The 23253-nt window shown below is 45.0% G+C and overlaps 1 protein-coding gene across 7 annotated transcripts in view; it reads right to left on the reverse strand.

The window, feature by feature from the left end:
- Positions 1–23253, reverse strand: part of LOC121579445 (active breakpoint cluster region-related protein) — a 242135-nt gene that overhangs the window by 107755 nt on the left and 111127 nt on the right. For all 7 annotated transcript variants that reach the window (XM_041894042.1, XM_041894041.1, XM_041894044.2 and 4 more), the window contains 5 exons: positions 18629–18681; positions 17221–17361; positions 15996–16117; positions 13361–13529; positions 3542–3664 (listed from right to left, as the gene is read on the reverse strand). In XM_041894042.1, the coding sequence (XP_041749976.1) occupies positions 3542–3664; positions 13361–13529; positions 15996–16117; positions 17221–17361; positions 18629–18681 (608 nt within the window). The remainder of the gene's footprint in view (positions 1–3541; positions 3665–13360; positions 13530–15995; positions 16118–17220; positions 17362–18628; positions 18682–23253) is intronic.

A 23253-nucleotide genomic window follows, 5' to 3' on the forward strand; every position in this document is an offset into this window, starting at 1 on the left:
GAGTCATGAGTGTATTCAGGTGCGTGTTCCACAGCGAACATAATTTATAGACAAACATAAGCTCATTCTGTTCAGTGAAACCCAGGCTATGATGCCATGTCATCTTGTAACTGTACATCAAACATAGTGATCATAAACGCCCCATCCTGGACTTATGGCACCTCAACAACCATCTGAGTCTACAGATGTCTAATGCTAACGCATCGCATGCTGTTAGAATCAATTCGGCCAAACGAATGGTTCACCACAGTAGACCTCAAGGATGCTTATTTCCATGTTGCCGTTTATCCTACACACAGGAGATATCTAATGTTCGCCTACGAGGACATAGCCTTTGAATATCTCACCTTACCATTCAGTCTGTCCCTTTCCCCACGGACATTCATAAAGTGTGCTGAAGCCGCCATAGCCCCCCTATGGGAGAGAGGCTTAAGAGTCCTGACGTACAACCATCGACTGGCCTATAGTGCACTTGATTTGCTCTCTGGGCCAGCCGGGAAGGCAGAATTTGTAACTTCAGACACATGAAATGGTTCAAAACAGTTCGCCTACCCGGCGCGCAGGGCAGCTGAATTCGGTGCACCTACCACCAACAGCCCGAGGCAAATAAAAAAATACGAACACAAGGCTATATCGTTGGGTTTTTTACAGAAATGTTTGGTGATCGACTAGGGATGCCTTGGAGATCATGATCGACCGGTTGGTGACCACTGCCCTAGAATGTTGAGTGAAGTTCAATCTTGAGCTTCTCTCTGTGGGCTGATATTTCAGCACGCAGCTTAGAGGGAACATTGCTTACAGGCGATCATTTGAACCCCTGGAGACAGTGGATTTTAAGACTCTGTCTTATAAGACGGCCCTGTTGCTCGTCTTGGCTATGGCCAAGCGTGTTAGCGACCTTCATGTGCTCTTGGTTGATCATTCATGCACTCAGTTTGCCCCCATCTACTCCAAGGTTATGATACGTCCTAACGCAGCATTCATTCCTAAGGTCGTTCCCATGACTTATAGTAGTCAAGCCACTGACCTCTTTCCTTTCACCCTCTGCCAACCCTGCTCGGGGTAGGGCTTTGTCCAAACAACGCCTCTCCCAATGGGTAGTGGAGGATATCGCCAAGGCGTACAGTTGTCGGGGATTGCAGTCTCCCCTGGGTGTCAATTCACATTCCACTAGAGGAATTGCCATGTCATGGGCACTGTTCAGAGGCATCTCCGTCTTGGAGATTTGTACGGCGGCTAGTTTGGCTTCCCCTTACTCCTTTGTGAGGTTCTATCGCCTGGACATTACCGCGCCCTCCCAGGCGCACCCTGGAGCTGAGTAGGATGGATCAGGTACATTACCATGTACCACAACAGGCTTCTCAGGAAACGGGCTATTGGCAATCGGGGTGTTTTGCACGTGTCCCATAGTGAGATGTCGAACCGAGTCGACTGAAAGAGAACTTTGGGGTGACGGTATGTAACACCGGTTCTCTGAAGGAGACATCACACCAGATTGCCTCTCTTGCAAGACTCGTGTAAGAGGTAGTTCTTAGAATGAGGAAACCAGAGCAGTGCAGGGTGTTACAGTCATGTGAAAAATAAATACACCCCCTGTAAAGGTTTTTTTTCTTCTTTGGGGGGGGACACACAGATATTTGAGCTAAATTCCAACCACATTCACTGATAAAGGTAACCCAATTTAACAAATCACACAAAAAATAATGTTTACTTACAAAATGCAATTTCCTTATGCAAAAAAACTTTAGTACACCCCTACCTTTACCATGACATAAAATGGCAAAAATTAGAATCAGGTGCCCCAAAAATTATTACAAAATCATTAGAGACTAATTTGGGAGGGTCCAGCCTTCCATAAAGATGAGAAATTTGGTCTGGTTTGGTCTTAACCATATGGGTGTGTGGTAACACATCATGCCAAGATCAAAAGACCTGCCCGAGGCCCTCAGAAGAAAGATTATTGATGACCATGAGTCTGGGAGGGGTTACAAATCCATTTCCATGCAATTTGAAGTACATCATTCCACTGTCCAACGGATCATCTACAAATGGAGAAAATTCCAGACCACTGGCAATCTACCTAGGACAGGTAGTCCCACCAAATTCAGCCCAAGAGCTGACCGAAAGATGCTCATAGAAGTCTTTAAGAACCCCAGGGTAACATCAAGGGATTTACAGGCCTCTCTTGCCACAATCTAAGTGCATGAGTTAACTGTCAGAAAGAGACTGCACAAACTTGCCCTGCATGGGAGGTCAGGAAGGAAGTAGCCTCTGCCCTCAAAAAATAATATCAAGACATGACTGCCATTTACCAGACAACACCTGGGTAAAGACCAAAACTACTGGAACAATGTGCTCTGGACAGATGAGTCAAAGGTGGAGTTGTTTGGCCGTGATGCCAGACACCATGTTTGGCGAAAACGAAACACTGCCTTTTAACAAAAGAACCTCATACCAACTGTAAAGCACGGAGGCGGTGGCATTATGGTTTGGGGCTGCTTTGCTGCCTCAAGGCCAACTTGCCATCATTGAGTTAACCATTAATTCCATATTGTACCAGAGAATTATTGAGGAGAATGTGAGGCCATCTGTCAAAAAGCTGAAGCTGAACCGAAGATGGCTCTTGCAACAGGACAATGATCCAAAACACACAAGCAAAGCTACAACAGAATGTCTCAAAAAGAAGAAATGGAGGGTTATGGAATGGCCGAGTCAAAGCCCAGATCTCAATCCTGCCGAAATGCTGTGGGGGGACATGAAGCAGGCCATGCATGCAAGAAAGCCTTCGAACATGACACAGTTGAAGCAGTCCTGTAAAGAAGAGTGAGACTGACCAGTCGATGTAAGAGACTGATAGACAGTTACAAGAAACAAGAAATGTCTACATGGAGTTATTTCAGCCAAAGGGGGCAACACCAGCTATTGAAGCTAGGGGTGTACTTATTTTTTACACACTACGGAATTGCATTTCTGTTGATTTCTGATTAATAAATGATCGCAAAGTATAATCTTTCAGTGTAATTTGTAAAATTAGGTTACCTTTATCTGTCAATAGTGTTGAAGTGAAAATTACATACAAAGCTCTGATTGGCCTGTTAGGCATGATTGAACAACCAATGACGGGCAAAAGAGGGCATGTCCCATAGTGAGACGTCTCCCTCATCTCCTTCAGAGGACTGGGGTTACATACCGTAACCTAAAGTTTCCAACAGGCCAATATTCTATATACTTCAGTGCAGAAAACATGGTAATTAACGACAATGCCCATAATCCATTGCGCACCTACTTGCCCGGTCTGTGTAGGCACGGCGACAGAGAGAAAAAACGTGCAATCGAGAGGGATAGAAAGCAGTTGCTTCGTGAGCTATCTCTACCTGAAAATACATGCAGTAAGTCAGGGATGGCCAACTGGCGGCCCTTTTGAAAGCCCTCGGATCAAAACACTATATTTGGTTATAATCGAACCAAAACGACCTCAAAAAGCACTATTCGCTCAAAATAGATCTTATCCAGGGCCAGTGGTTAGGCAGCAGTAGTTTACCTTGCCATGTTTGTTGTGGATGCGGAAGGGGATGGTGGGAGAGTGTAATAGCAGCCAGGACTCCTGCTCGTTCATCTTCTTCCTCAGACGCTCCACGTTACGACTCTGGCCCTTCAGCGCTTTCTACACACACAGAAACAAACAGGGCATACAGTATGTTAACATACAGATTTATATACTGTAATCACAACGAAATCCAACACACTGTACCATCAAACTAAACGTGAATTGGCTTGTGTGTGTTTGACTATGAATATTTATTTGTATTCCCGATACATTTGTAAACAGGAGAAATTCAAAAGGCACTCGCACATCTGAGCTACCATTGTTGCAGGTGCATGGTAACAATTGAATAAGGTGAGAAAAAAGAAGAAACCCGCACACTGCTCTTGCTAGTATCACTGATCTTTATTAAGCTTTACGTATCATCCTCAAGGCCTGCGATACTAGCAAGAGCAGTGCGGGTTTCTTCATTTTCTCATCTTAAACAGGAGAAATGACTTGGCTACATTTTGTTCACTAGAATTTACAGTGTGATCCTTGATAACTATTCCAAGGAATGTCCTTGCTCTCCAGAATCGCACTTCCCTACACAGCCTGCCATGGCTGTAATCAGTTCAATCAGTCTTTTCCTGATTATTACAGCCAGTCTCCTCCTACTGTTTGACCTACTGTAGCAGCCTGGTATCAGCCTGGAAACACAGGACCCGTACTCATAAACCATTCAGAGTAGAAGTGCTGATCTAGGATAAACTCCTGTGTGTCCATAACCGCATTCATAAAGTTCTAAAAGGCAGAGCTGATCCTCGATCAGCACTTCTACTGTAGGGCGCTATGTGAATACGGGCCCAGGTCTAGAACTCACATACTGCTCTCTAAAACCTAACTGGTGATTACTATGGAAGGAATCACTAGAACTTGAAATAAATCCAGTCCTGTATAGTATCCATTAGAATAAGTGAATAACTAGAGGTTGTTGCTGGAGTGTGATGGAGGAAAAAACAAAGCAGTGTTTAAGAGTTCAGGAGTCATTCATTGGTAACCAGGGCATTGAAGAGCCAGTGTTGTCAGTCCCCATTCCAAACCCATGTTTCTCTCTGTTATTAGTATTATTATGGTTCCGCTATAACCACGGGTTGTAAATCAATTGTAAACCTATGCTGCAGCCAGATTAATGATCTCTACTTGTCAGTGTTCCAAACGGGACATTATTTGTCTTTTTACCTAAACCTGCAAACACAATCAGATAGAATTCATAGCAAGCAGTGCACTGGAATGACATTCAAATGAACTGGAATGACATTCACTCTCATGGGATGGATGGCCAAAAATAACTAACTGAAAGCCACACCCCCAATAAGCCACGAATATGACCGCATTGAGGCATGTCACTGTGCTTCTATTGCTATATGAACCATGTCACTGCCTACTTCATTTGCTCATTTAGAAAACAAGACAGCTCATAACTAGCGCCTTTATCACAGTAAACACACCTATACAGTGGGGGAAAAAAGTATTTAGTCAGCCACCAATTGTGCAAGTTCTCCCACTTAAAAAGATGAGAGAGGCCTGTAATTTTCATCATAGGTACACGTCAACTATGACAGACAAAATGAGAGAGAAAAAATCCAGAAAATCACATTGTAGGATTTTTAATGAATTTATTTGCAAATTATGGTGGAAAATAAGTATTTGGTCAATAACAGAAGTCTCTCAATACTTTGTTATATACCCTTTGTTGGCAATGACACAGGTCAAACGTTTTCTGTAAGTCTTCACACGGTTTTCACACACTGTTGCTGGTATTTTGGCCCATTCCTCCATGCAGATCTCCTCTAGAGCAGTGATGTTTTGGGGCTGTCGCTGGGCAACACGGACTTTCAACTCCCTCCAAAGATTTTCTATGGGGTTGAGATCTGGAGACTGGCTAGGCCACTCCAGGACCTTGAAATGCTTCTTACGAAGCCACTCCTTCGTTGCCCGGGCGGTGTGTTTGGGATCATTGTCATGCTGAAAGACCCAGCCACGTTTCATCTTCAATGCCCTTGCTGATGGAAGGAGGTTTTCACTCAAAATCTCACGATACATGGCCCCATTCATTCTTTCCTTTACACGGATCAGTCGTCCTGGTCCCTTTGCAGAAAAAACAGCCCCAAAGCATGATGTTTCCACCCCCATGCTTCACAGTAGGTATGGTGTTCTTTGGATGCAACTCAGCATTCTTTGTCCTCCAAACACGACGAGTTGAGTTTTTACCAAAAAGTTATATTTTGGTTTCATCTGACCATATGACATTCTCCCAATCGTCTTCTGGATCATCCAAATGCACTCTAGCAAACTTCAGACGGGCCTGGACATGTACTTGCTTAAGCAGGGGGACACGTCTGGCACTGCAGGATTTGAGTCCCTGGCGGCGTAGTGTGTTACTGATGGTAGGCTTTGTTACTCTGGTCCCAGCTCTCTGCAAGTCATTCACTAGGTCTCCCTGTGTGGTTCTGGGATTTTTGCTCACCGTTCTTGTGATCATTTTGACCCCACGGGGTGAGATCTTGCGTGGAGCTCCAGATCGAGGGAGATTATCAGTGGTCTTGTATGTCTTCCATTTCCTAATAATTGCTCCCACTGTTGATTTCTTCAAACCAAGCTGCTTACCTATTGCAGATTCAGTCTTCCCAGCCTGGTGCAGGTCTACAATTTTGTTTCTGGTGTCCTTTGACAGCTCTTTGGTCTTGGCCTTAGTGGAGTTTGGAGTGTGACTGTTTGAGGTTGTGGACAGGTGTCTTTTATACTGATAACAAGTTCAAACAGGTGCCATTAATACAGGTAACGAGTGGAGGACAGAGGAGCCTCTTAAAGAAGAAGTTACAGGTCTGTGAGAGCCAGAAATCTAGCTTGTTTGTAGGTGACCAAATACTTATTTTCCACCATAATTTGCAAATAAATAAATTAAAAATCCTACAATGTGATTTTCTGGATTTTTTTTCTCCATTTGTCTGTCATAGTTGACATGTACCTATGATGAAAATTACAGGCCTCTCTCATCTTTTTAAGTGTGAGAACTTGCACAATTGGTGGCTGACTAAATACTTTTTTCCCCCACTGTATCTTAGCTTTAATTAGCTTTAAAAATAAAAAATGTTCTCTCAGCCTCATGGCAAAATGTGTATAATAGCATGAGATTAGCTATAAATATTATTATTAATTAATTTTTTCTCTTTGACTCATTGCATAATGTTTGTTGGTCCATCAAAATGTCTGCAGGCACACCCACCAATTAATTTCTGGCTACGCCAGTGGTATGCTGTTTCAAGGTTGTGGACTCCCAAGGCCTTCCACAGTAAAAGGACAAAGGGCTGAGTCATAAATAAATATATTATGTTGAAGAAGTAGAGAATTAAAGGGAAACTGGGAAAGATGATCTCCAGGAACACAGTCCTCCTTTATATGACATGTACAATGAGATGGCTATCGCTGTTCCACGGTACTAAAGTTAATCAGAATAATCACACTTCCGTTTGGGAGTGTAGGTACAGTGAGGGAGTGGATTGTGTATGTGCATATGAGTGTACTGTATAAGTGATTCAGTATGCATAGGCATACAGTGCATTCGGAAAGTATTCAAACTTTTCCACATTTTGTTACATTACAGGCTGGTAAGGAGCGATGGGGTGAGGTTGTGTTCCTCTAAGCGGGGAGGTAAGCTTGGCTTCTTCTTTATATGTGTCGAGTAAAGTTTAATCCATGCATTTAGATTGTAGGTCGGTATTGTAGTTAGGTATTGTAGGTAGTTTATCCAGGTAGTTATTGTAGGTAGTTATTGTAGGTAAGTATTGTAGTGTATTCGGCTGAGCCCGGTGAAGCACGAGGCTAGCTAGCTAACCCACTACCTGGACCATTAAAGCTAGCTAGCTTGCGGGTAGCAACACCGCAGCCACTGCTAGCTGGCCAACTATACCAGCTAGCAGTACTGTAGCAGCTAAATACATTTCAACGGAACGATTTGATTAGTGTAAAGTTAGCTAGCTACATAGTTGTCTTGGTATCAAAGACAACGGTGTAGTATAGAGAAACTATCGAGGTTAGCTAGCCAGCTACATTTTCAAACAGTCAACACCGCAGCCACTGCTAGCTAGCCAACATTACCAGCTAGCAGTACTGTATCATTTTAGTCAATGAGAATTTTGCAACGTAAGCTTCACTTTCTGAACATTCGAGGTGTGTAGTCCACTTGTGTAGCTAACTCAAACTGACTTTGTGCTAGCTAGCCAACGTTTAATTACTTCTGCGTTATGAAAGGAACTAGACACAGACATGAATGATCCATTGGTAGTTTGTTGTAACCAAGTATTGGTGCTAAACCGTGTGTTATTGGATGCTAGCATGCTAGTGAGCTATGGCGTCATAGGATATGGTGCCCTGGGCGGTTTTCACAGAAGAATACTGTACCAAGTTAGCTAGCTGAATAAACTAAGTTAGTCTATTCCTGGAAACATTGAACTACTGTAGATTACAGCAATTATAATTTCTAAAATGGAAGTTGGAAGAGTTGTATTTGAGTGTTTCAGTTAAAGGTTAGTGAGGGAGGCCTCGTTTCCCCAGATGTTTAGTTAATTTCATTCCGATCTCCTTTGCATTAGTGTAGCCTTTTCTGTAGCCTGTCAACTATGTGTCTGTCTATCCCTGTTCTCTCCTCTCCGCACAGGCCATACAAACGCCTCACACCGTGTGGCTGCTGCCTCTCTAACCTGGTGGTCCCTGCACGCACGACCCACGTGGAGTTCCAGGTCTCCGGCAGCCTCTGGAACTGCCGTTCTGCGGCCAACAAGGCAGAGTTCATCTCAGACTATGCTACCCTCCAGTCCCTCGACTTCTTGGCGCTGACAGAAACATGGATTACCACAGAAAACACTGCTACTCCTACTGCTCTCTCCTCGTCTGACCATGTGTTCTCGCATACCCCGAGAGCATCTGGTCAGCGGGGTGGTGGCACAGGAATCCTCATCTCTCCCAAGTGGACATTCTCAATTTTTCCCCTGACCCATCTGTCTATCTCCTCATTTGAATTCCATGCTGTCACAGTCACTAGCCCATTCAAGCTTAACATCCTTGTCATTTATCGCCCTCCAGGTTCCCTTGGAGAGTTCATCAATGAGCTTGACGCCTTGATAAGTTCCTTTCCTGAGGATGGCTCAACCCTCACAGTTCTGGGTGACTTTAACCTCCCTACGTCTACCGTTGACTCATTTCTCTCTGCCTCCTTCTTTCCATTCCTCTCCTCTTTTGACCTCACCCTCTCACCGTCTCCCCCTACTCACAAGGCAGGCAATACGCTTGACCTCATCTTAACTAGATGCTGTTCTTCTACTAATCTCACTGCAACTACCCTCCAAGACTCCGACCACTACTTTGTATCCTTTTCTCTCTCGCTCTCCTCCAACACTACTCACTCTGCCCCTACTCAGTTGGTAATGCGCAGTCGCGACCGTCGCTCTCTCTCTCTCGCTACTCTCTCCTCTTCCATCCTATCATCTCTTCCCTCTGCTCAATCCTTCTCCCTCCAATCTCCTGATTCTGCCTCCTCAACCCTCCTCTCCTCCCTTTCTGCATCTTTTGACTCTCTATGTCCCCTATCCTCCCGGCCGGCTCGATCCTCCACTCCTGATCCGTGGCTTGATGACTCATTGCGAGCTCACAGAACAGGGCTCCGGGCAGCCGAGCGGAAATGGAGGAAAACTAGACTCCCTGCCGACCTGTCATCTTTTCACTCCCTCCTCTCTACATTTTCTTCCTCTGTTTCTGCTGCTAAAGCCACTTTCTACCACTCTAAATTTCAAGCCTCTGCCTCTAACCCTAGGAAGCTCTTTGCCACCTTCTCCTCCCTGCTGAATCCTCCTCCCCCTCCCTCCTCCCTCTCTGTGGATGACTTCGTCAACCATTTTGAAAAGAAGATTGACGACATCCGATCCTCATTTATTAAGTCAAATGACACCGCTGGTCCTGCTCACACTGCCCTACCCTATGCTTTGACTTCTTTCTCCCCTCTCTCTCCAGATGAAATCTTGCGACTTGTGACGGCCGGCCGCCCAACAACCTGCCCGCTTGACCCTATCCCCTCCTCTCTTCTCCAGACCATTTCCGGAGACCTTCTCCCTTACCTCACCTCGCTCATCAACTCATCATTGACCACTGGCTATGTCCCTTCCGTCTTCAAGAGAGTGAGAGTTGCACCCCTTCTCAAAAAACCTACACTCGATCCCTCCGATGTCAACAACTACAGACCAGTATCCCTTCTTTCTTTTCTCTCCAAAACTCTTGTGCGTGCCGTTTTTAGCCAACTCTCTTGCTATCTCTCTCAGAATGACCTTCTTGATTCAAACCAGTCAGGTTTCAAGACTGGTCATTCAACTGAGACTGCTCTTCTCTGTGTCACGGAGGCTCTCCGCACTGCTAAGGCTAACTCTCTCTCCTCTGCTCTCATCCTTCTAGACCTATCTGCTGCCTTTGATACTGTGAACCATCAGATCCTCCTCTCCACCCTCTCCGAGTTGGGCATCTCCGCCGCGGCTCACTCTTGGATTACGTCCTACCTCACAGGTCGCTCCTACCAGGTGGCATGGCGAGAATCTGTCTCCGCACCACGTGCTCTCACCACTGGTGTCCCCCAGGGCTCAGTTCTAGGCCCCCTCCTATTCTCTCTATACACCAAGTCACTTGGCTCTGTCATATCCTCACATGGTCTCTCCTATCATTGCTACGCAGACGACACACAATTAAACTTCTCCTTTTACCTTCTGATAACCAGGTGGCGAATTGCATCTCTGCATGTCTGGCAGACATATCAGTGTGGATGTCGGATCACCACCTCAAGCTGAACCTAGGCAAGACAGAGCTGCTCTTCCTCCCTGGGAAGGACTGCCCGCTCCATGATCTCGCCATCACGGTTGACAACTCCGTTGTGTCCTCCTCCCAGAGTGCAAAGAACCTTGGCGTGACCCTGGACAACACCCTGTCGTTCTCCACTAACATCAAAGCGGTGACCCGATCCTGTAGGTTCATGCTCTACAACATTCGCAGAGTACGACCCTACCTTACACAGGAAGCGGCACAGGTCCTAATCCAGGCACTTGTCATCTCCCGTCTGGATTACTGCAACTCGCCGTTGGCTGGGCTGCAGCCCATCCAGAACGCTGCAGCCCATCTGGTGTTCAACCTTCCCAAGTTCTCTCACGTCACCCCGCTCCTCCGCACACTCCACTGGCTTCCAGTTGAAGCCCGCATCTGCTACAAGACCATGGTGCTTGCCTACGGAGCTGTGAGGGGAACGGCACCTCCGTACCTTCAGGCTCTGATCAGTCCCTACACCCAAACGGGGCATTGCGTTCATCCACCTCTGGCCTGCTGGCCCCCCTACCTCTGCGGAAGCACAGTTCCCGCTCAGCCCAGTCAAAACTGTTCGCTGCTCTGGCACCCCAATGGTGGAACAAGCTCCCTCACGACGCCAGGACAGCGGAGTCACTCACCACCTTCCGGAGACACTTGAAACCCCACCTCTAAGGAATACCTGGGATAGGATAAAGTAATCCTTCTACCCTCCCCCTCCCCCCCAAACATTTTTTTTGATATATTGTAAAGTGGTTGTCCCACTGGCTATCATAAGGTGAATGCACCAATTTGTAAGTCGCTCTGGATAAGAGCGTCTGCTAAATGACGAAAATGTAAATGTAAATGTACAGCCTTATTCTAAAATTGATTAAATTGTTGTTGTTTTTCCTCTACACACCATACCCCATAATGACAAAGCAAAAAACAGGTTTTTAGACATTTTTGCAAATTTATAAAAGAAAACAACTTAAATATCACATTTACATAAGTATTCAGACCCTTTACTCAGTACTTTGTTGAAGCACCTTTGGCAGCGATTACAGCCTCGAACCTTCTTGGGTATGACGCTACAAGCTTGGCACACCTGTATTTGGGGAGTTTCTCCCATTCTTCTCTGCAGATCCTCTCAAGCTCTGTCAGGTTGGATGGGGAGTGTCGCTGCACAGCTATTTTCAGGTCTCTCCAGAGATGTTCGATCTGGTTCAAGTACGGGCTCTGGCTGGGCAACTCAAGGACATTCAGAGACTTGTCCCAAAGGCATTCCTGCATTGTCTTGGCTATGTGCTTAGGGTCGTTGTCCTGTTGGAAGGTGAACCTTCACCCTAGTCTGAGGTCCTGAGCGCTCTGGAGTAGGTTTTCATCAAGGATCTCTCTGCTCCGTTAATCTTTCCCTTGATGCTGACTAGTCTCCCAGTCCCTGCCACTGAAAAACATCCCCACAGCATGATGCTGCCACCACCATGCTTCTCCGTAGGGAAGGTGCCAGTTTTCCTCCAGACGTGACGCTTGGCATTCACGCCAAAGAGTTCAATCACAGTTTAATCAGACCAGATAATCTTATTTCTCATGTCTGAGTCCTTTAGGTGCCTTTTGGCAAACTTCAAGTGGGCTGTCATGTGCCTTTTACTGAGGAGTGGCTTCCATCTGTCCACTCTACCATAAAGGCCTGATTGGTGAAGTTCTGCAGAGATGGTTGTCCTTCTGGAAGGTTCTCCCATCTCCACGGAGGAACTCTGGAGCTGTCAGAGTGACCATCGGGTTCTTGGTCAACTCCCTAACCAAGGCCCTTCTCCCCCTATTGCTCAGTTTGGCGGGGCGGCCAGCTCTAGGAAGAGTCTTGGTGGTTCCAAACTTCTTTGATTTAAGAATGATGGAGGCCACTGTGTTCTTGGGGACCTTCAATGCTGCAGAAATCTTTGGGACCCTTCCCCAGATCTGTGCCTCGACACAATCCTGTCTCGAAGCTCTACGGACAATTCCTTCGACCTCATGACTTGGTTTTTGCTCTGACATGCACTGTCAACTGTGGGACCTTACATAGACAGATGTGTTCCTTTTCAAATCATGTCCAATCAATTTAATTTACCACAGGAAGACGCCAATCAAGTTGTAGAAACATCAAGGATGATCAATGGAAACAGGATGCACCTGAGCTCAATTTCGAGTCTCATAGCAAAGGGTCTGAATACTTATGTAAATAAGGTTTATTTTTAATTTTTTGTATAACTTAGCAAACATTTCTAGAAACCTGTTTTCGGTTTGTCATTATGGGGTATTGTGTGTAGATGGATGAGAAAAAAAATTGTTTAATCAACTTTTGAATAAGGCTGTAACGTAACAAAATGTGGAAAAAGTCAAGGGGTCTCAATACTTTCCGAATGCACTGTACATACAGTAAAGTGCTGACTCTGTCCAGATGACCCTTCTCTTTTTGTGGGTGTGGCTCAGACACACAGATCTCTAGTCCCCGGCCGACCTCTCTAAGGGAAACAGTGAGGGGAACTACCCCAATATAACAACAGTAGTGTGAAGAGGCCAGAGGAACCCAGCCTTAAATCACACAGCCAGGCATCAGGTTCTAATGGAGAGAGTAAAAAACATAGACCCTATGGCTCCTGGTAGGGACACACCCAGAGAACCCAGCCCAGACCGGGGGGCCCGGGCTGGGCAGGAGACTGTTCCTCCACAGTGCCCTACTGGAAGAGGGGGTCTGGCCTTAAGTGACTGGAGCCCTGACCATGACCTGGCCTGACACAGTGGGAGGCAGAGGACGGCCACATCACCGCCATTTTGGATCAATGAAGAACTACTGGGTTTAGTTTGTGTCTAAAATAGCAGTACTGGGCACAGCCACATTAAGATAATCTGTTCTTAAAAAAGACTTACCTGGCTAAATAAAAGAAAGAAAGAAAGAAACAAACTAAACATAATAATCACCTTCTCCTTCTGGATCTCACTCTTGATGACAGAGATCTTGATTTTCATCTCCTCTATCTCATGTTCAGGCAGCACCTGGATGTGGGGGCAGACGTCTGAGTCATCCAGCAACTGGAAGGTCAGGTCTGCCAGGGGGATGTACCACTTACACTCATACTGCTGTTGTCTCCTAGAGAGAGGGAGGGATGGATGGATGAAGAGGAGGACGAGAGCGAGACAAAGAGAAAGAGAGAGAGAGAGAGAGAGAGACAAAGAGGTGGAGCTCAATATCTTTAATATATTTTAGAGGAGGTTGGAGGGACAAAGACAATGAGGAAATGCTGTCATTATATACATGCCATCCATATGGCGCCTCCGACCACATTTTCGGATGAATCATAAATTGGCTTGAATAGTGTTGGAGATTTAATGGTGTTGGGAGTATTTGTATTCCCCTTAACGAGCTTTCATTATCATTATCATTCCTGAAGGCAGGATCGTACACTCATTAACACAGGAATACATTAAGCAGGCCTCCAATTTGTGCAAACCTCATCTAAAATTATGGGACAGGAAATATGACAACAAAACGAAATAACATGTCCTGTTTTTACCCCGAAGTATAATACTGTACAACAAACAAATAATAGTATGACTTTTCTTTTTAGAAGAGTATTTTTCTTTGGCTAGTTAAATAACTTTAACCTTCCAGACTTGGAGTTGTATCAACTCTCTACCCAAGGCTTTGTTTTGGCTGTATTGGACTATATAGGGATGGAGACAGCAAATACCTGTCTCTTGTTTTGTCTCTTCATCCCAATATGTACCCTCACCCTCACCCCCTCCTTCGCCTGCACACATCCCTCAATTTTTTATGAGACATCCTCTCCTCCTTAATACAGGGTGTGATCCCACTTTGTTCTTTTGTAAGCAAACCCTGTCTCGGAGTGGTCCATGGGGTTTTATTGTTGTTGTCTCTAAGGTATGTATCTGTATTCATGCACTGTTTAAATCCCCCAGCAGTGTTTGAGCTGATCTAGTGTCTAATTAATAAACACTGTCTCTATCTCTACTACAGACTGAGGTAGAGCTGATTAGGGGGACCAAGATTGGCATTTCTGGTGTTGAATAAATCTGCATATCTGATCTCCCCCCTGTCCGTCCACAGCACTTTCACGCTCCCAAATGAGCTTTTCACAGCCCTTATTTACCATAATCACATGTTAATGTTCTCTGGTTCATCTGAATACATTGGGAAAGGGTGGTTTATTACCGGTATACAGCAATTCTGTAGGAGGAGAAATATGGCTGTGAAATCAATTGAAACATTATAGAAACATTAATAATCCACAATGATTGAGTAGCGCTATAGAGGGATTGAATGGTATTAACGTTTCTCAGTGAGTTAATACTGATGTTTAGCTATCAGTTGGATAGCTTGTTTTAACTGGCTGTTGGCCTAATCCTTTGGTGTTAAAGTCCAGACCAGAGGAAACATAGGTAGCATCTCAAATGCTACCCTATTCCCTATGTAGCACACTACTTTTGATCAGGGCCCTGGTCAAAAGTAGTACACTATATAGGGAATAAGGTGCCATTTGGGACACAGCGACAAAAAGCTAAAGCTACAGACAATAACAGATTGATTTACAGACTAGTGGTAACCTTGACAATGCCAGTTGCCTGTATGTCCTTCACACGGTTAGGTAGCAGGCAGGGACGACTGTCAATCATAATCTACCCTAATCTGGCTAACAACGGTAACCGTGCAGACAGGCAAGTGACATATCGGGCCATGGTAGGCAATCCTGTAAATAAAACACAATCTACGGCCGTTTATGCTGTCATTCCCATCGATTTACACACACACACACACACACACACACACACACACACTCTTCGCCTCAGGCCCAAACACCAGATTGAGACCAGATTGAAATACACGCTATGCTTTGTATTTCCTAACATCCATATATCCACTACGTCAATGTCTTCATATTCAGCTCTATACAAGCCTTCCATTCACTATTCTAAACCATTTCTCCACAATAGTCTACAGCACCAAAGACTGTCTTCCTTTTTTATTATGACATCAAAGAACACTTGGAAGTTACAAAATTGAGGAAATAATAATTGCAGTGAGATAGCGAATCCTTTTAGAGCAGGGCTGTCATTCATCCTGATACATTGCTCTCATATTTCATACACTGCCACAGCAGAGCTGACAGGACCACATAAAACATGATCAACTCTACTAGAATTCTGTAGGAATACGGGATAAGCTATCAGTCTGCCTCATTAAAGGAGAGCCTACAGGATGTGCCCTGCATCACTAACTATGTATCTCTCGCAGCCTCTCTCAGTGAGGGGGGAAGTAAGGTGAGGTGGAAGAGAAGAGTGTCTAAGTGTTAATATGTACGACTTGTCTATTCTCTCGCTGTGGCCTCAATCAGCCACTCTGCTAACCAGACACCTGGTGCTCTGCTCATACACCCACCCACACCCACCTCTAAACAGAACAGACTGAGAATAATGAACTCACACTGGAGACCACTGAAGAGTGTATAATATAATATACACAGTGAATAGCACAGTGGGTATGTTTATACCTGAATGTGCATGAGTGTGTGTTGATGCTTTGGGAGTGTTGACCTACCCTGCGGAGGTCTTCTTCATTTTGGCACAGAGCAGCAGGTCTGTAAAGAGGAAGACGTGACGCAGCTTCCTGGAACCCTCTGACACCTCCACCAGGAAACCATCCTTCACCAGCTGACGAGCCTAACAGGGAGAGAAATGTCATGACCTCACTTCCTGTGGTATGCCCTGCACGGGGCAGCTAGCCAAGCCGTAAACATTCACTTCCTGTCCTGAGCCCTGAGCCTAGTCTGAGGGATACTGCCTATCACACACACCCAGTTAAAGAGACAGAATGTACTGTAGGAGGTATAGGTCAGGGTTCAGCAATATGAAAGAACATCACTTGTTGTCTATATTTTCTATTTGTCTATTGCATTCTCCATGACAGTTGAGAATCATCAGCTAAAGTAAGCCACTCAGAACTCAAAACACGCCCCCCTTTCCCTCTCTGCATCTGTCCATCTCTAGCGAGCCAACTAGGAAACCTAAAATAAGGCAGAGCTAAACCAGAACTGGAGTAATCGGAAAAGCTTGAGCCAAAGAGGGCAGAGACAGTTTTCCATTTAACTGGTAGCAGACAGACATTAATGAATGGGGAGCTGACTGGGAGGTTAAGAACTGAGCTGACTGAATGGAAGAGGGATAGAGGGAGAGGTGGGAGGAGAGAGGGATAGAAAGATAGAGGGGTGGAGGGAGGAGAGCTGAAGAGGGGGGATAGAGATGGAGGGAGAAAGGGAAGAAGGAAGGGAGAGAGCAAGGATTTAGCAGGCAGAGACTGTAAAAAGCCTATACTCATAGAGAGAGGAGCATTAAGAGGAGAAAAGGCTGACAGGCAGGAAAAAAATTACAGAACGAAACAATAAAGGTAGTGTTACAAAGACGGGAACATCAAACAACCCTGCAATACATGCTGAGAGAGAGAGAGAGAGCGAGAGAGATAGATAGAGATAGAGATAGAGATATAGAGAGAGATATAGAGAGAGAGATAGAGAGAGATAGAGAGAGAGATAGAGAGAGAGATAGAGAGAGATAGAGAGATAGAGAGATAGAGAGATAGAGAGCGAGAGAGAGAGAGGTGGCTGGTAATGAAGAGGAGGAAAGGAGAGACTGTCGGTTTCTTTCTGACCCCAAAACACATTTTACAAATACATTGACACACTTCCAAGGTTACAACAAGAATTGCTGAAAAGCATTAGGTAGTCTGTTACAACGGTGTGTGTGTGTGTGTGTGAGAGAGACCCCACCTCTCCCTTAGGCGTGGTGACGGCGGTCCTGCGGGGGTCGATCTCTTCGTTGATGGAGGACAGGAAGTTCTGGGAGATCCTCAGAGCGTCCTGCAGTAGGGGGAAGTCTGGGTGGTCCTTAGGGGTGTGCTTCAGCAGGTCCTACAATAACACACACAGATCGAGACCATTAGATATTACACACACTGGGGACATCGCAATGCAACTCTCAAATAGTCAGAGACCCCAATCCAAAAACAGAGACTCCCATCCGTTAAAATGATTGTCTATGGACAGTCACTGTGCAGGTGTTTTTAAACCTATAATACCAGCTCTATTTATCCATGTTGATGAATTGGACTATTTGGATGTTTGGCTGGGTTTTCTAACATATCTTTTCCTCTAATAAAAGCATATAAGAGTCTCTCCGTGTTTGAACTGTGGGCGTAACTAATTACTTTAATTTTAAAGTGCTACCTAATGGCTGAGACAGTCTGCTTCCACATCACTAATATCTTATTATCACAATGTAACTAAAATATTTGTTTTCAGAGGAGCGTGTGAAAGAAAAGCCAATCTCTTTTCCATTGCCTGATTTATGCATTTTCAGCACACCTAACCTCAGTTAATGTATTCTGACAAGCTATAGAAGGCTTGAGCTGATGGTACAGTACAGTACATGTCCCTATGCACTAAATAGAAAACAGGATGCCATTTGGGACACAATCCGTGTCTTTGATTTGCATGATCTGGCACGACCTGTGTTTGTTGGAAACCAACTGGTGTTTGTTTAGCCATGGTTCCACTAGCTTTATGTAAAACATATTCATGAAATGCACTGGAAGCTAGACTGGAGGAGACGTCTATGCATCTCTGCCTGATCTGTGGGTGGCTTCCACTTTCCATTTGGTTGTAGCCCATCAAAGGAGAGCCTATTGTTTCTAACAGCATGTCATTTCGATGGACCGTGCAGAGGAAAGGTATAGGCTTGGCAAATGGAATGGAACACTTCCTATAAGCAGCAGAAGGCAGGGTTTGACTTTGGAGGTGTATCCAGAACCAAGCTGCATTTGTAAGACCTTCAGGGCTTTCTAGATAAATTCTACCCAACTCCATCACTATGTTTCTCATGACTGCACAATAATATGCCATTTAGCAGACGCTTTTATCCAAAGCGACTTACAGTCATGCGTGCATACATTTTTTTTGTGTATGGGTGGTCCCGGGGATCGAACCCACTACCTTGGCGTTACAAGCGCCGTGCTCAACCAGCTGAGCTACAGAGGACCACAATGTGACAGCAGTAACTCTTAATCCCTGATGGGTATCGATCCTGTCCTATCTATTCAATCTTGTCATTTGTCTCTGGGCGAGATCAGGAATCCCTCATGGATGTACCGCGTGTGTGTGTGTGTGTGTGTGTACTCACATGAAGAACCAGTGTGCTTCTGGTCACACGGTCAATCGGCTTGTACAGGAGAGCTGTGGGAAAGGACAAGAAGAGGGCACTCAGTTTGGTTTGACACGCACGCAGGCAGGCACGCACACACCCGCGCTGCACAATGCCGAGAAACATGACTCAAAAAGCCAATTACATGCTTGGTTGGCCACAAGTTCCTGTGGTAGGGGGTAGACATTTCCATCATCCACAATCTCAGGTGTCTGCTCCCTGCAGAGACGGACACACAGACACTCTCTCCAACGTCATTCTATGTAAGCTCTGTTATTCATTCTCTGCTGAATAAGGTTGTGTTCAGAAACCTTCCCACTCAAACCCCATCAGGATTACCAATTGAGGATCAGGATTGTGGTCCTCTGTAGCTCAATTGGTAGAGCATGGCGCTTGTAACGCCAGGGTAGTGGGTTCGATCCCCGGGACCACCCATACGTAAAAATGTATGTACACATGACTGTAAGTCGCTTTGGATAAAAGCGTCTGCTAAATGGCATATTATTATATTATATTAACTTCCTGACCTTGTCTATATTTGTCGTTGTCACACTGCGCTTCAAATGATATAATATAGATGACCAGAGAGCCAATGGGAATGCAGTATTTCTACACTGCAGAGCGAATCTATCCATACAGTGTGTAAGTGTTTGAGTCAAGGTCTTTGCCCTCTCCTTCAGCCCCACACACACTCAGTCGATTGCGCTAAATTTCACACACTTGCAGCCCTTTGGCTCAGCTTCACAATGATAGACTCTGCTTGGTAACAGGGATTACGTAATCCCTTGTTGGGTTGTTCACACACAGTGTGTTCCTAGACAGCCTGTTTAATCGCTCTCTCTCTCTCAGAGCCCGCCTGCAGGACTGACATGTTGTGACAACACTGAGACATGGCTTAGCTACATAGACTTCTGCCAGCCCAGCTGCCTGACTGGGCTATACTGATCAATGCCAACCGTTGGCCCTCACCCAATGTGCCAACTGAGAGAGGGAGAAGAGGGGGCACTGAGAGGGGTGTACAAAACCTAAAATAGTAAGGGAGAGATAAAATACGGGAGAGAGCGAGACAGCGGAGACAGAGGTATAGAGAGATAGTGGAGGTGTGAAACATTTATAATGAGCAAAGGATTCATTGTGAGTAACAGTCATTTTGAATAAATTCAACAGGTGTTGTTGTTATTGAATTTGAAAAGGTCACATGGTGTGGTTGGTAGGCCAGAACACCACCACAGTGATCTCATCCTGTCCTGGTAATAAAGCCAGTGATCTCATCCGGTCCTGGTAATAAAGCCAGTGATCTCATCCTGTCCTGGTAATAAAGCCAGTGAGCTCATCCTGTCCTGGTAATAAAGGCAGTGATCTCATCCTGTCCTGGTAGTAAAGGCAGTGATCTCATCCTGTCCTGGTAATAAAGCCAGTGATCTCATCCTGTCCTGGTAATAAAGCCAGTGATCTCATCCAGTCCTGGTAATAAAGCCAGTGATCTCATCCTGTCCTGGTAATAAAGCCAGTGATCTCATCCAGTCCTGGTAATAAAGCCAGTGATCTCATCCTGTCCTGGTAATAAAGCCAGTGATCTCATCCAGTCCTGGTAATAAAGCCAGTGATCTCATCCTGTCCTGGTAATAAAGCCAGTGATCTCATCCAGGCCTGGTAATAAAGCCAGTGATCTCATCCTGTCCTGGTAATAAAGCCAGTGATCTCATCCTGTCCTGGTAATAAAGCCAGTGATCTAGACTGTGATCTGGTCTGGTAAGTCCAACAGGAGTGGGAGGACAGGCCTGGCTGTCAGACTAAAATAACTTGGGAGAACATTGTGGGTGGATAGTGAAGCTCCACCCAGTGTAATGGTATTTTCCCCCGATTGGTTTAGATTGGAGCTGGTGCCGGCCCTATGGGTTGAATTCACACATCAAGCCAAACAGAGTGAAACTCCAATACAATTCTGTTGGACCACAAATCAGTGTCTTTGCTCTACTCAACCACTACACATGTGAGAGAGGGGGAATCAGAGATGGAGGGATAGAGAGTGGAGAGAGGAGGGATAGAGCATGGAGAGAGAAGGAGGGATAGAGCGAGGGAGATGGTGAGAGAGAGATAGGAAATATAATAGAAACAGGGATGATCAACAGTGGAGCAGAGATTCTCAGGGGACAGCTATATTTCTATCCACGTGACAGCTGTGAAACAGCCCAGTGCTTAAACAATATAATAGATATGGAAATGGACATGTCTTAACACCAGAACCCCAATGCCTGAAAGAGACACACACACGAACACAAGCATAGCGTGTCCAGACAGTGTACAGTCGTGGTCAAAAGGTTTGAGAATGACACAAGTATTGGTCTTCAAGTATTGGGAAGCTATGATCCCTTATTGATGTCACTTGTTAGATCCACTTCAATCAGTGTAGATAAAGGGCAGGAGACAGGTTAAAGAAGAATATTTATGCCTTGAGACAATTGAGACATGGATTATGTACAGTACCAGTCAAAGGTTTGGACACACCTACTCATTCAAAGGTTTTTCTTATTTTTTTTACTATTTTCTACATTGTAGAATAATGGTGAAGACATCAATACTATGAAATAACACATATGGAATCATGTAGTAACCAAAAAAGTGTTAAACAAATTTGAGATTCTTCAAAGTAGCCACCCTTTGCCTTGATGACAGCTTTGCACACTCTTGCCATTCTCTCAACCAACTCAGTAAAATCTTAGAAATTGTTGCACGTTGCATTTATATTTTTGTTCAGTAAACATAATTGGCTGAAACTGGAGCAGGCCTGTTTGGAAATCCCCGCAGGCCCACCGGGTCACGCTCTGGACAGGTACTGAGCCCTGGACAAACAATGTCACGTGTATGTATGGTGCTATGGACTGTATGTGTACAGTCGTGGTCAAAAGTTTTGAGAATGACACAAGTATTGGTCTTCACAAAGTTTGCTGCTTCAATGTTTTTAGATATTTTTGTCAGATGTTACTATGGTATACTGAAGTATAATTACAATCATTCCATAAGTGTCAAAGGCTTTTATTGACAATTACATTACGTTTATGCAAAGAGTCAATATTTGCAGTGTTGACCCTTCTTTTTCAAGACCTCTGCAATCCGCCCTGGCATGCTGTCAATTAACTTCTGGGACACATCCTGACTGATGGCAGCCCATTCTTGCATAATCAATGCTTGGAGTTTGTCAGAATTTGTGGGTTTTTGTTTGTCCCCCCGCCTCTTGAGGATTGACCACAAGTTCTCAATGGGATTAAGGTCTGGGGAGTTTCCTGGCCATGGAACCAACATTTCGATGTTTTGTTCCCCGAGCCACTTAGTTATCACTTTTGCCTTATGGCAAGGTGCTCCATCATGCTGGAAAAGGCATTGTTCGTCATCAAACTGTTCTTGGATGGTTGGGAGAAGTTGCTCTCGGAAGATGTGTTGGTACCATTCTTTATTCATGGCTGTGTTCTTAGGCAAAATTGTGAGTGAGCCCACTCCCTTGGCTAAAAAAGATACCCCACACATGAATGGTCTCAGGATGCTTTACTGTTGGCATGACACAGGACTGATGGTAGCGCTCACCTTGTCTTCTCCGGACAAGCTTTTTTCCAGATGCCCCAAACAATTTGGAAAGGGGATTCATCAGAGAAAATGACTTTACTCCAGTCCTCAGCAGTCCATTCCCTGTACCTTTTGCAAAATATCAGTCTGTCCCTGATGTTTTTCCTGGAGAGAGGTGGCTTCTTTGCTGCCCTTCTTGACACCAGGCCATCCTCCAAAAGTCTTTGCCTCACTGTGTGTGCAGATGCACTCACACCTGCCTGCTGCCATTCCTGAGCAAGTGGTGGCCCAATCCCGCAGCTGAATCAACTTTAAGAGACGGTCCTGGCGCTTGCTGGACTTTCTTGGTCGCCCTGAAGCCTTCTTCACAACAATTGAACCTCTCTCCTTGAAGTTCTTGATGATCCGTTAAATGGTTGATTTAGGTGCAATCTTACTAGCAGCAATATCCTTACCTGTGAAGCTCTTTTTGTGCAAAGCAATGATGACGGCACGTGTTTCCTTGCAGGTAACCATGGTTAACAGAGGAAGAAGAATGATTTCAAGCACCACCCTCCTTTTAAAGCTTCCAGTCTGTTATTCTAACTCAATCAGCATGACAGAGTGATCTCCAGCCTTGTCCTCGTCAACACTCTCACCTGTGTTAATGAGAGAATCACTGACATGATGTCAGCTGGTCCTTTTGTGGCAGGGCTGAAATGCAGTGGAAATGTTTTTTGGGGATTCAGTTCATTTTCATGGCAAAGAGGGACTTTGCAATTAATTGCAATTAATCTGATCACTCTTCATACCATTCTGGAGTATATGCTAATTACCATCATAAAAACTGAGGCAGCAGACTTTGTGAAAATTAATATTTGTGTCATTCCATTTGGGACACAGACCCAGTGTGTGCTAAATTAGACTGGGAGTTGGTCTGTGTTAAATGCTGTGTGTTCTGGGATGGATAAATGTGAATAGGAATTCAACTAAGTACCATGATCATCAGGACTAACTGACTGTGTACCTTCTTCACAAACAAACATTTGCCCTTCATAACATTT

This window comes from Coregonus clupeaformis, chromosome 13, assembly GCF_020615455.1.
Source record: "Coregonus clupeaformis isolate EN_2021a chromosome 13, ASM2061545v1, whole genome shotgun sequence".
In the NCBI taxonomy this organism is placed as follows: Eukaryota; Metazoa; Chordata; class Actinopteri; order Salmoniformes; family Salmonidae; genus Coregonus; species Coregonus clupeaformis.